The sequence below is a fragment of the Oncorhynchus keta genome, chromosome 35 (genome assembly GCF_023373465.1).
Source record: "Oncorhynchus keta strain PuntledgeMale-10-30-2019 chromosome 35, Oket_V2, whole genome shotgun sequence".
Taxonomy (NCBI): Eukaryota; Metazoa; Chordata; class Actinopteri; order Salmoniformes; family Salmonidae; genus Oncorhynchus; species Oncorhynchus keta.
The window spans coordinates 4313555-4327443 of record NC_068455.1 but is presented as its reverse complement, the minus strand read 5'-3'; the positions used below and the strand labels follow the sequence as shown (position 1 = coordinate 4327443).

At 45.5% G+C, this 13889-nt stretch overlaps 1 protein-coding gene and 1 long non-coding RNA gene across 17 annotated transcripts in view; one reads left to right on the top strand and one right to left on the bottom strand.

Annotated features, from left to right (window-relative positions):
- Window positions 1–13889, bottom strand: part of LOC118379853 (polypeptide N-acetylgalactosaminyltransferase 16-like) — a 69002-nt gene that overhangs the window by 2740 nt on the left and 52373 nt on the right. For both annotated transcript variants that reach the window (XM_052496080.1, XM_052496079.1), the window contains exons 11-14: window positions 13584–13676; window positions 5832–5915; window positions 2758–2887; window positions 1943–2059 (exon numbers count right to left, since the gene is read on the bottom strand). In XM_052496080.1, coding sequence (XP_052352040.1) covers window positions 1943–2059; window positions 2758–2887; window positions 5832–5915; window positions 13584–13676 — 424 coding nt within the window. The remainder of the gene's footprint in view (window positions 1–1942; window positions 2060–2757; window positions 2888–5831; window positions 5916–13583; window positions 13677–13889) is intronic.
- Window positions 2894–4127, top strand: LOC127915713 (uncharacterized). Of its 15 annotated transcripts, none has more exons than XR_008091763.1 (5): window positions 2894–3249; window positions 3300–3377; window positions 3472–3523; window positions 3685–3840; window positions 3945–4127. It is a non-coding gene; the product is annotated as an uncharacterized LOC127915713 (long non-coding RNA). The 15 variants fall into 15 exon arrangements; XR_008091760.1 differs by having other exon boundaries at window positions 3893–4127; XR_008091759.1 differs by having other exon boundaries at window positions 3685–3892; window positions 3971–4127.

Here is a 13889-nt window from a genome sequence, read left to right as displayed (position 1 = left end):
ATGGAACCCTATTCCCTATATAGTGCACTACTTTGACCAGGGCCCTATGGAACCCTATTCCCTATATAGTGCACTACTGTTGACCAGGGCCCTATGGAACCCTATTCCCTATATAGTGCACTACTTTGACCAGGGCCCTATGGAACCCTATTCCCTATATAGTGCACTACTTTGACCAGGGCCCTATGGAACCCTATTCCCTATATAGTGCACTACTTTGACCAGGGCCCTATGGAACCCTATTCCCTATATAGTGCACTACTTTAGTCCAGGGCCCTATGGAACCCTATTCCCTATATAGTGCACTACTTTAGACCAGGGCCCTATGGAACCCTATTCCCTATATAGTGCACTACTGTTGACCAGGGCCCTATGGAACCCTATTCCCTATATAGTGCACTACTTTAGTCCAGGGCCCTATGGAACCCTATTCCCTATATAGTGCACTACTGTTGACCAGGGCCCTATGGAACCCTATTCCCTATATAGTGCACTACTGTTGACCAGGGCCCTATGGAACCCTATTCCCTATATAGTGCACTACTTTAGACCAGGGCCCTATGGAACCCTATTCCCTATATAGTGCACTACTGTTGACCAGGGCCCTATGGAACCCTATTCCCTATATAGTGCACTACTTTAGACCAGGGCCCTATGGAACCCTATTCCCTATATAGTGCACTACTTTAGTCCAGGGCCCTATGGAACCCTATTCCCTATATAGTGCACTACTTTAGTCCAGGGCCCTATGGAACCCTATTCCCTATATAGTGCACTACTGTTGACCAGGGCCCTATGGAACCCTATTCCCTATATAGTGCACTACTTTAGACCAGGGCCCTATGGAACCCTATTCCCTATATAGTGCACTACTTTAGACCAGGGCCCTATGGAACCCTATTCCCTATATAGTGCACTACTTTGACCAGGGCCCTATGGAACCCTATTCCCTATATAGTGCACTACTTTAGACCAGGGCCCTATGGAACCCTATTCCCTATATAGTGCACTACTTTAGTCCAGGGCCCTATGGAACCCTATTCCCTATATAGTGCACTACTTTAGTCCAGGGCCCTATGGAACCCTATTCCCTATATAGTGCACTACTTTAGTCCAGGGCCCTATGGAACCCTATTCCCTATATAGTGCACTACTTTAGACCAGGGCCCTATGGAACCCTATTCCCTATATAGTGCACTACTTTAGACCAGGGCCCTATGGAACCCTGCACTATTGGAACCCTATTCCCTATAGTGCACTACTTTAGACCAGGGCCCTATGGAACCCTATTCCCTATATAGTGAGACCAGGGCCCTATGGAACCCTATTCCCTATATAGTGCACTACTTTAGACCAGGGAACCCCCTAGTGGAAGGGCCCTATGGAACCCTATTCCCTATATAGTGCACTACTTTAGTCCAGGGCCCTATGGAACCCTATTCCCTATATAGTGCACTACTTTAGTCCAGGGCCCTATGGAACCCTATTCCCTATATAGTGCACTACTGTTGACCAGGGCCCTATGGAACCCTATTCCCTATATAGTGCACTACTTTAGACCAGGGCCCTATGGAACCCTATTCCCTATATAGTGCACTACTGTTGACCAGTGTTCCATCACACCATTTGTATTTATTTTATTTAAACTTTATTTAACTAGGCAAGTCAGTTAAGAACAAATCCTTATTTACAATGACGGCCTTCCCTAGACGACGTGGGCCAATTGTGCGCTGCCCTATGGGACTCCCAATCACGGCCGGTTGTGATACAGCCTGGATTCGAACCAGGGTGTCTGTAGTGATGCCTCTAGCTCTGAGATGCAGTGCCTTAGAACGCTGCACCACTCGGGAGCCAGTATAATGGGAAGGCTGATGGGACCGTAGGGAGAGGAGAGGCTGGTCCACGTCCCATACACACCTGTCTGTCGGTCTGACTGACTGACCTGTCGGGGTTCTTTCATGTTGCAGGGTTCCATCTTGACCTTTGACCCGGCAGTGAAAGCTGTGATGGCCAGACAGATGTCCTGCTGGCGTAGAAGAGGCTCCACCAGCTGCCACCTCTGTACAAGAGAGAGAGAGACAGAGACAGAGAGACAGAGAGACAGAGAGACAGAGACAGAGAGAGAGAGAGAGAGAGAGAGAGACAGAGAGAGAGAGAAGAGAGAGGAGAGAGAGAGAGAGAGACAGACAGACAGATTTATTTATGCTTATTTATTTTATCTTGTGTCCTTTAAACATTTGTACATTGTTAAAACACTGTATACATATAATATGATATTTGTAATGTCTTTATTGTTTTGAAAATTCTGTATGTGTAATGTTTACTGTATTGTTTATTTCGCTTTATATATTCACTTGCTATATTATCTATCTCACTTGCTTTGGCAATGTTAACACATGTTTCCCATGCCAATAAAGCCATTGAATTGAATTGAATTGAATTGAATTGAGAGAGAGAGAGAGAGAGAGAGAGAGATAGAGAGACATACAGAGAGAGAAAGAGAGACAGACATACAGAGAGAGAAAGAGAGACAGACAGAGAGAGAAAGAGAGACAGACAGTGAGAGAGAGATAGAGACAGAGAGAGAGAGAGACAGAGAGAGAGAGAGAGAGAGAGACATACAGACAGAGAGAGAGAGATACAGAGACAGAGACAGAGAGCGACACACACACACACACAAATTATTATTATTGTTATTACACATACTAACACTCCCATAATCACTATCTGTCCCTAGTGGTGGGTGATGGTACTGACCTGTGACTGTGGCCTCATCGCTCCAGAGCCTCGACTACACTCTGCCAGGCCCAGGCTGTCTGAACCCAGGCTCTCCAGACACATCCCTCCCTGTCTCAACACACTGGACACTGCATCCCGCTCCGGGATCCTGGGAGACACAAGAGGTGAGAGGGAGATGAGAGGGAGAGATGAGAGGGAGAGGTGAGAGGGAGATGAGAGGGAGAGAGAGGGAGAGTGAGAGGAACAGGAAGTAATGTAGAGAGAGGAGAACATGAGGTAATGGAGAGAGAGGGGAACATGAGGTAATGGAGAGAGAGGGGAACATGAGGTAATGGAGAGAGAGGGGAACATGAGGTAATGGAGAGAGAGGGGAACAGGAGGTAATGGAGAGAGAGGGGAACAGGAGGTAATGGAGAGAGAGGGGAACAGGAGGTAATGGAGAGAGAGGGGAACAGGAGGTAATGGAGAGAGAGGGGAACATGAGGTAATGGAGAGAGAGGGGAACAGGAGGTAATGGAGAGAGAGGGAACAGGAGGTAATGGAGAGAGAGGGAACAGGAGGTAATGGAGAGAGAGGGGAACATGAGGTAATGGAGAGAGAGGGGAACAGGAGGTAATGGAGAGAGAGGGGAACAGGAGGTAATGGAGAGAGAGGGAACAGGAGGTAATGGAGAGAGAGGGGAACAGGAGGTGAGAGAGAGGGGAAAGGAGGAGAGAGAGAGGGGAACAGGAGGTAATGGAGAGAGAGAGGAACAGGAGGTAATGGAGAGAGAGGGGAACAGGAGGTAATGGAGAGAGAGAGGGGAACAGGAGGTAATGGAGAGAGAGGGGAACAGGAGGTAATGGAGAGAGAGAGGGAACATGAGGTAATGGAGTAAGAGGAGGGAACAGGAGGTAATGGAGAGAGAGAGGAACAGGAGGTAATAATGAGAGAGAGGAACAGGAGGTAATGGAGAGAGAGGGGAACAGGAGGTAATGGAGAGAGAGGGGAACAGGAGGTAATGGAGAGAGAGGGGAACAGGAGGTAATGGAGAGAGAGAGGAACAGGAGGTAATGGAGAGAGAGGGGAACAGGAGGTAATGGAGAGAGAGAGGAACAGGAGGTAATGGAGAGAGAGGGGAACAGGAGGTAATGGAGAGAGAGGGGAACAGGAGGTAATGGAGAGAGAGAGGAACAGGAGGTAATGGAGAGAGAGGGGAACAGGAGGTAATGGAGAGAGAGAGGAACAGGAGGTAATGGAGAGAGAGGGGAACAGGAGGTAATGGAGAGAGAGAGGAACATGAGGTAATGGAGAGTAGTAGCAGATAGTATGTATCCCAAATCTCTCCTTTCTCCCGAAGTGTGCACTTGTTCACTTCCCTTCACAAAAGGAAATAACAGTTATATGGAAACTCCCTCTAGCCTATGCCCACCCTATGCCCACCCTATGCCCACCCTATGCCCACCCTATGCCCACCCTATGCCCACCCTATGCCCACCCTATGCCCACCCATCCCAATGCTTTGACACTTGTAGAGAGTAGTGAACAAGTGTACACTTCAGGAGCAAGGAGAGGTTATTGGGGCCGCACCCAGAGACTCTCTCCTCTCACCCAGAGACTCTCCCCTCTCTCCTCTCACCCAGAGACTTTCCCCTCTCTCCTCTCACCCAGACACTCTCTCCTCTCACCCAGAGACTCTCTCCTCTCACCCAGAGACTCTCTCCTCTCACCCAGAGACTCTCCCCTCTCACCCAGAGACTCTCCCCTCTCTCCTCTCACCCAGAGACTTTCCCTCTCTCCTCTCACCCAGAGACTCTCTCCTCTCACCCAGAGACTCTCTCCTCTCACCCAGAGACTCTCCCCTCTCACCCAGAGACTATCCCCTCTCACCCAGACTCTCCCCTCTCTCCTCTCACCCAGAGACTCTCCCCTCTCTCCTCTCACCCAGAGACTCTCCCCTCTCACCCAGAGACTATCCCCTCTCTCCTCTCACCCAGAGACTCTCCCCTCTCTCCTCTCACCCAGAGACTCTCCCCTCTCACCCAGAGACTCTCCCCTCTCTCCTCTCACCCAGAGACTCTCCCCTCTCACCCAGAGACCCTCCCCTCTCTCCTCTCACCCAGAGACTCTCCCCTCTCTCCTCTCACCCAGAGACCCTCCCCTCTCTCCTCTCCTCCCCAGAGACTCTCCCTCTCACCCAGAGACTCTCCTCTCACCCAGAGACTCTCCCCTCTCTCCCAGACTCTCCCCTCTCTCCTCTCACCCAGAGACTCCCTCTAACCTGTCTGGTTCTCCTCTCACCCAGACTCTCCCAACCTGTCTGGTCACCAAGAGACTCTCTCTAACCTGTCTGGTTCAGCCAGTCTCCCTCTCTCCTCTCACCAGTCTGGTCTCCTCTCACCCAGAGACTCTCCCCTCTCTCCTCTCACCCAGAGACTCTCCCCTCTCTCCCAGAGACTCTCCCCTCTCTCCTCTCACCCAAAGACTCTCTAACCTGTCTGGTTAGCCAGTAGAGACTCTCTCTAACCTGTCTGGTTAGCCAATAGAGACTCTCTCCTCTCACCTGTCTGGTTAGCCAATAGAGACTCTCTCCTCTCACCTGTCTGGTTAGCCAGTAGAGACTCTCTCCTCTCACCTGTCTGGTTAGCCAGTAGAGACTCTCTCCTCTCACCTGTCTGGTTAGCCAGTAGAGACTCTCTAACCTGTCTGGTTAGCCAGTAGAGACTCTCTGACCTGTCTGGTTAGCCAGTAGAGACTCTCTAACCTGTCTGGTTAGCCAGTAGAGACTCTCTCTAACCTGTCTGGTAGAGACTCTCCCCTGTCTGGTAGAGACTCTCCCCTCTCCCCACTCACCTGTCTGGTAGAGACTCTCCCCTGTCTGGTAAAGACTCTCCCCTCTCCCCTCTCACCTGTCTGGTAGAGACTCTCCCCTCTCCCCTCTCACCTGTCTGGTAGAGACTCTCCCCTCTCACATCTCACCTGTCCGGTAGAGACTCTCCCCTCTCACCTGTCTGGTAGAGACTCGCCCCTCTCCCCTCTCACCTGTCTGGTTAGCCAGTAGAGTCTCTCCCCTCTCCCCTCTCACCTGTCTGGTAGAGACTCTCTCCTCTCACCTTAGCTCAGGGTAAACGTTCTCCATATACCAATGGAAAGACTTGCAGTTCAGCTTGTGTCGTAGAGTCAGCCGGTCCGCAATGCTACAGGAAGGAATGAGCATGGAGAGGGAGAAGGAGAGGGGGAAGGGGAGAAGGGAAAGGGGAGAAGGGAAAGGGGAGAGGGGGAAGGGGGGAGAGGGGAAAAGGGAAAGGGGAGAGGGGGAAGGGGGGAGAGGGGAAAGGGGAAAGGGAGAAGGGAAAGGGGAGAGGGGAAAGGGGAAGGGGGAGAGGGAAGGGGGAGAAGGAAAGGGAAAGGGAGAAGGGGAAGGGAAAGGGGAGAGGGGAAAGGGAGAGGGGAAGGGGGAAGGGGGAGAGGGGGAAGGGGGAGAGGGGGAAGGGGGAAGGGGGAAGGGGAAGGGAGAGGGGGAAGGGGCAAGGGGGAGAGGGGAAGGGGGAGAGGGGAAAGGGAGAAGGGAGAGGGGGAAGGGAAAGGGGAGAGGGGAAAGGGAGAAGGGGAGAGGGGGAAGGGAAAGGGGAGAGAGGGGGAAGGGGAGAGGGGAAGGAAAGGGGAGAGGGGGAGAGGGAAGGGAAGGGGAGAGGGGGAGAGGGGGAAGGGGAGAGGGGGAAGGGGAGATGGAGGGGAGAGGGGGAAGGGGAGAGGGAAAGGGGGAGAGGGGGAAGGGAAATGGGAGAGGGAAAGGGGGAGAGGGGAGAGGGGTGAGGGGAGAGGGAGAAGGGAAAGGGAAAGGGAGAGGGAGAAGGGGGAGAGGGGGAAGGGGGAGAGAAGGGGAAGGGGGAGAAGGGGAAGGGGAGAGGGGGAAGAGAAAGGGAAAGGGGAAGGGGAAGGGAAAGGGGAGAGGGAGAGGGGAGAGGGGGAAGGAAAGGGGAAAGGGAGAGGGGAGAGGGGGAAGGGAAAGGGGAGAGGGGAGAGGGGGAAGGGAAAGGGAGAGGGGAGAGGGGGAAGGGAAAGGGGAGAGGGGAAAGGGAGAGGGGAAAGGGAGAGGGGAGAGGGGGAAGGGAAAGGAGAGGGGAGAGGGGGAAGGGAAAGGGGAGAGGGGAAGGGGAGAGGGGGAAGGGAAAGGGGAGAGGGAAAGGAGAAGGGGAGAGGGGAAGGAGAAGGGGAGAGGGAAAGGGGGAAGGGGAGAGGGGGAAGGAGAAGGGGAGAGCAAAGGGGAAGGGGGAGAGGGGAAGGGAAGAGAGAAGGGGAGAGGGGAGGGGAAGGGGAGAGAGAACGGGACAGGGAAGGGGAGAGAAGGGGAGAGAGAAGGGGAGAGAGGAGGGGAAGGGGAGAGAGGAGGGGAAGGGGAGAGAGGAGGGGAGAGAGGAGGGGAAGGGGAGAGAGAAGGGGAAGGGGAGAGAGAAGGGGAGAGGGGGAGAGAGAAGGGGAGAGAGGAGGGAGAGAGGAGGGAGAGAGAAGGGGAGAGAGGAGGGGAGAGAGAAGGGGAGAGAGAAGGAGAGAGGAGGGGAGAGAGGAGGGGAGAGAGAAGGGGAGAGAGGAGGGGAGAGAGGAGGGGAGAGAGAAGGGGAGAGAGGAGGGGAGAGAGAAGGGGAGAGAGAAGGGGAGAGAGAAGGGGAGAGAGGAGGGGAGAGAGAAGGGGAGAGAGAAGGGGAGAGAGGAGGGGAGAGAGGAGGGGAGAGAGGAGGGGAGAGAGAAGGGGAGAGAGAAGGAGAGAGAAGGGGAGAGAGAAGGGGAAAGAGAAGGGGAGAGAGGAGGGGAGAGAGGAGGGGAGAGAGAAGGGGAGAGAGGAGGGAGAGAGAAGGGGAGAGAGGAGGGGAGAGAGAAGGGGAGAGAGAAGGAGAGAGAAGGGAGAGAGGAGAGGAGAGAGGAGGGGAGAGAGGAGGGAGAGAGGAGGGAGAGAGGAGGGGAGAGAGAAGGGGAGAGAGGAGGGAGAGAGGAGGGGAGAGAGGAGGGGAGAGAGGAGGGAGAGAGGAGGGAGAGAGGAGGGAGAGAGAAGGGAGAGAGGAGGGGAGAGAGGAGGGGAGAGAGAAGGGGAGAGAGGAGGGGGAGAGAGGAGAGGAGAGGAGAGGGGAAGGGGAGAGAGGAGGGGAGAGAGGAGGGGAGAGGGGAAGGGAGAGAGGAGGGAGAGGGGAAGGGGAGAGAGGAGGGGAGAGGGGAAGGGGAGAGAGGAGGGAGAGGGGAAGGGGAGAGAGGAAGGGGAGAGAGGAGGGAGAGGGGAAGGGAGAGGGGAGTGGAGGGAGAGAGGAGGGGAGAGAGGAGGGGAGAGGGAGGGGAGAGAGAAGGGAGAGGGGAGGGGAGAGAGAAGGGGAGAGGGGAGGGGAAGGGGAAAGGGGGGAGGGGAGAGTAAAATATGTTTTTTCCATTTCCTGAAAAGGTTCTGTTTTGGAAATGTTTTCATCCAACAGCAAAGATATGAATAGTGTAGTGTAGTGTAGTGTAGTGTAGTGTAGTGTAGTGTAGTGTAGTGTAGTGTAGTGTAGTGTAGTGTAGTGTAGTGTAGTGTAGTGTAGTGTAGTGTAGTGTAGTGTAGTGTAGTATAGTATAGTATAGTATAGTATAGTGTAGTATAGTATAGTGTAGTATAGTGTAGTGTAGTATAGTGTAGTGTAGTGTAGTATAGTGTAGTATAGTGTAGTGTAGTATAGTGTAGTATAGTATAGTGTAGCATATTATAGTATAGTATAGTGTTTAGTGTGGTATAGTATAGTATAGTGTAGTATAGTATAGCATAGTGTTTAGTGCAGTATAGTGTAGTATAGTACCGTGTTTAGTGCAGTATAGTGTAGTATAGTATAGTGTAGTATAGTATAGTGTAGTATAGTGTAGTATAGTGTAGAATAGTATAGTGTGGTATGGTTTAGTGTAGTATAGTGTAGTATGGTGTAGTGTAGTATAGTGTAGTATGGTGTAGTGTAGTATAGTGTAGTATGGTGTAGTATTGTATAGTATGGTATAGTATAGTGTAGTATAGTGTAGTATAGTACAGTGTTTAGTGCAGTATAGCGTAGTATAGTATAGTGTAGTATAGTGTAGTATAGTGCAGTATAGTATAGTGTAGTATAGTGTAGTACAGTGTATTATAGTGTAGTATGGTGTAGTGTAGTATAGTGTTGTATAGTGTAGTATGGTGTAGTGTAGTATAGTGTAGTATAGTGTAGTATAGTACAGTGTTTAGTGCAGTATAGTGTAGTATAGTGTAGTATGGTGTAGTACAGTGTAGTATAGTGCAGTATAGTATAGTGTAGTATAGTGTAGTATATCGTAGTATAGTATAGTGTAGTATGGTGTAGTGTAGTATAGTATAGTGTAGTATAGTGTAGTATAGTATAGTGCAGTATAGTGTAGTATAGTACAGTGTTTAGTGCAGTATAGTGTAGTGTAGTATAGTATAGTGTAGTATAGTATAGTGTAGTGCAGTATAGTGTAGTGTAGTATAGTATAGTGTTTAGTGTAGTGTAGTATAGTATGGTATAGTATAGTACGGTATAGTGTAGTATAGTGCAGTGTAGTATAGTGTAATATAGTATAGTGTAGTATATTATAGTATAGTGTTTAGTGTGGTATAGTATAGTGTAGTATAGTATAGTATAGCATAGTGTAGTATAGTGTAGTGTAGTATAGCATAGTGTAGTATCGTGTAGTATAGTGTAGTATAGTATAGCATAGTGTGGTGTAGTGTAGTATAATGTAGTATAGTATAGTGTAGTATAGTATAGTACAGTATAGTATAGTGTAGTGTAGTATAGTGTAGTATAGTGTAGTATAGTATAGTATAATGTGGTGTAGTATACGGTAGTATAGTGTAGCATAGTATAGTGTGGTGTAGTATAGTGTAGTATAGTGTAGTGTAGTATAGTATAGTACAGTATAGTATAGTGTAGTATAGTGTAGTATAGTATAGTATAATGTGGTGTAGTATAGGGTAGTATAGTGGTGCATAGTATAGTGTAGCGTAGTATAGTGTAGTATAGTGTAGTATAGTGTAGTATCAAGTAGTGTAGTATAGTGTGGTGTGGTATAGTGTAGTATAGTGTAGTATAGTGTAGTATAGTGTAGTATAATGTGGTGTAGTATACGGTAGTATAGTGTAGCATAGTATAGTGTAGTGTAGTGTAGTATAGTGTAGTATAGTATAGTGTAGTATAGTACAGTATAGTATAGTGTAGTATAGTGTAGTATAGTATAGTATAATGTGGTGTAGTATAGGGTAGTATAGTGTAGCATAGTATAGTGTAGCGTAGTATAGTGTAGTATAGTGTAGTATCAAGTAGTGTAGTATAGTGTGGTATAGTGTAGTATAGTGTAGTGTAGTATAGTATAGTGTAGTATAGTGTAGTATAGTATAGTGTAGTATAGCGTAGTATAGTATAGTGTAGTGTAGTATAGTGTGGTGTAGTATAGTGTAGTATAGTGTAGTATAGTATAGTGTAGTATAGTGTAGTATAGTGTAGTATAGTATAGTATAGTATAATGTGGTGTAGTATAGGGTAGTATAGTGTAGCATAGTATAGTGTAGCGTAGTATAGTGTAGTATAGTGTAGTATAGTGTAGTATAGTGTATTATCAAGTAGTGTAGTATAGTGTGGTGTGGTATAGTGTAGTATAGTGTAGTATAGTGTAGTATAGTGTAGTATAGTATAGTATAGTATAATGTGGTGTCGTATAGGGTAGTATAGTGTAGCGTAGTATAGTGTAGTATAGTGTAGTATAGTATAGTATAGTGTAGTATAGTATAGTATAGTATAGTGTAGTGTAGTGTAGTGTAGTGTAGTGTAGTGTAGTATAGTGTAGTATAGTGTAGTGTAGTGTAGTGTAGTATAGTATAGTGTAGTGTAGTGTAGTATAGTATAGTATAGTGTAGTATAGTATAGTATAGTATAGTGTAGTATAGTGTAGTATAGTATAGTGTAGTATAGTGTAGTGTAGTGTAGTATAGTGTAGTGTAGTATAGTGTAGTATAGTGTAGTGTAGTATAGTGTAGTATAGTATAGTGTAGCATATTATAGTATAGTATAGTGTTTAGTGTGGTATAGTATAGTATAGTGTAGTATAGTATAGCATAGTGTTTAGTGCAGTATAGTGTAGTATAGTACCGTGTTTAGTGCAGTATAGTGTAGTATAGTATAGTGTAGTATAGTATAGTGTAGTATAGTGTAGTATAGTGTAGAATAGTATAGTGTGGTATGGTTTAGTGTAGTATAGTGTAGTATGGTGTAGTGTAGTATAGTGTAGTGTAGTATGGTGTAGTATGGTTTAGTGTAGTATAGTGTAGTATGGTGTAGTATTGTATAGTATGGTATAGTATAGTGTAGTATAGTGTAGTATAGTACAGTGTTTAGTGCAGTATAGCGTAGTATAGTATAGTGTAGTATAGTGTAGTATAGTGCAGTATAGTATAGTGTAGTATAGTGTAGTACAGTGTATTATAGTGTAGTATGGTGTAGTGTAGTATAGTGTTGTATAGTGTAGTATGGTGTAGTGTAGTATAGTGTAGTATAGTGTAGTATAGTACAGTGTTTAGTGCAGTATAGTGTAGTATAGTGTAGTATGGTGTAGTATAGTGTAGTATAGTGCAGTATAGTATAGTGTAGTATATCGTAGTATATCGTAGTATAGTATAGTGTAGTATGGTGTAGTGTAGTATAGTGTAGTATAGTGTAGTATAGTATAGTGCAGTATAGTGTAGTATAGTACAGTGTTTAGTGCAGTATAGTGTAGTGTAGTATAGTATAGTGTAGTATAGTATAGTGTAGTGCAGTATAGTGTAGTGTAGTATAGTATAGTGTTTAGTGTAGTGTAGTATAGTATGGTATAGTATAGTACGGTATAGTGTAGTATAGTGCAGTGTAGTATAGTGTAATATAGTATAGTGTAGTATATTATAGTATAGTGTTTAGTGTGGTATAGTATAGTGTAGTATAGTATAGCATAGTGTAGTATAGTGTAGTGTAGTATAGCATAGTGTAGTATCGTGTAGTATAGTGTAGTATAGTATAGCATAGTGTGGTGTAGTGTAGTATAATGTAGTATAGTATAGTGTAGTATAGTATAGTACAGTATAGTATAGTGTAGTGTAGTATAGTGTAGTATAGTGTAGTATAGTATAGTATAATGTGGTGTAGTATACGGTAGTATAGTGTAGCATAGTATAGTGTAGTGTAGTGTAGTATAGTGTAGTATAGTGTAGTGTAGTATAGTATAGTACAGTATAGTATAGTGTAGTATAGTGTAGTATAGTATAGTATAATGTGGTGTAGTATAGGGTAGTATAGTGGTGCATAGTATAGTGTAGCGTAGTATAGTGTAGTATAGTGTAGTATAGTGTAGTATAGTGTAGTATCAAGTAGTGTAGTATAGTGTGGTGTGGTATAGTGTAGTATAGTGTAGTATAGTGTAGTATAGTGTAGTATAATGTGGTGTAGTATACGGTAGTATAGTGTAGCATAGTATAGTGTAGTGTAGTGTAGTATAGTGTAGTATAGTATAGTGTAGTATAGTACAGTATAGTATAGTGTAGTATAGTGTAGTATAGTATAGTATAATGTGGTGTAGTATAGGGTAGTATAGTGTAGCATAGTATAGTGTAGCGTAGTATAGTGTAGTATAGTGTAGTATCAAGTAGTGTAGTATAGTGTGGTGTGGTATAGTGTAGTATAGTGTAGTGTAGTATAGTATAGTGTAGTATAGTGTAGTATAGTATAGTGTAGTATAGCGTAGTATAGTATAGTGTAGTGTAGTATAGTGTGGTGTAGTATAGTGTAGTATAGTGTAGTATAGTATAGTGTAGTATAGTGTAGTATAGTGTAGTATAGTATAATGTGGTGTAGTATAGGGTAGTATAGTGTAGCATAGTATAGTGTAGCGTAGTATAGTGTAGTATAGTGTAGTATAGTGTAGTATAGTGTATTATCAAGTAGTGTAGTATAGTGTGGTGTGGTATAGTGTAGTATAGTGTAGTATAGTGTAGTGTAGTATAGTGTAGTATAGTATAGTATAATGTGGTGTAGTATACGGTAGTATAGTGTAGCATAGTATAGTGTAGTATAGTGTAGTATAGTGTAGTATAGTATAGTGTAGTATAGTACAGTATAGTATAGTGTAGTATAGTGTAGTATAGTATAGTATAGTATAATGTGGTGTCGTATAGGGTAGTATAGTGTAGCGTAGTATAGTGTAGTATAGTGTAGTATCAAGTAGTGTAGTATAGTGTGGTGTGGTATAGTGTAGTATAGTGTAGTATAGTGTAGTGTAGTATAGCGTAGTATAGTATAGTGTAGTATAGTGTGGTGTAGTATAGTGTAGTATAGTGTAGTATAGTATAGTGTAGTGTAGTATAGTGTATTGTAGTACAGTGTAGCATAGTATACTGTAGTATAGTATAGTGTAGTATAGTTTGGTATGGTGCAGTATAGTGTAGTATAGGATAGTGTAGTATAGTGTGGTATAGTGTAGTATAGTATAGTGTAGTATAGTATAGTGTGGTCTTTCTGTGGCTCAGTTGGTAGAGCATGGCGCTTGTAACGCCAGGGTAGTGGGTTCGATTCCCGGGACCACCCATACGTAGAATGTATGCACACATGACTAAGTCGCTTTGGATAAAAGCGTCAGCTAAATGGCATATATTATTATTATTATAGTGTAGTACAGCGTAGTATAGTGTAGTATAATGTATTATAGTGTAGTATAGTATAGTATAGTGTAGTACAGTGTGGTATAGTGTAGTATAATGTAGTATAGTGTAGTATAGTGTAGTATAGTGTAGTGTGGTGTAGTATAGTGTTGGTTAAAAGGTACCAGAGAGGACTACTAACCTGCCAAAGGCCTTGCCCTGCGCTGAGGGCCTTGCTGAGTAGTAGTACTGTTTATACTCATCCATCCACACCTCCGCTGCCCGACGCGTGTTCCTGACCCCACACACACACACACACACACACACACACACACACACACCTGGTTAGGTAGGATAATAACAAAACTCCGCTGTTCCTTCCTCTCTGTCATGACCCCAGACATTTCAGTTTTGACGTAGCTCTGAACTATATCACCTGATCCACCAAGGGTTTGAGGATTAGTAGACTAGTTGAATCAGGTATGCTAGTTCTGGAATAGTTCAAATA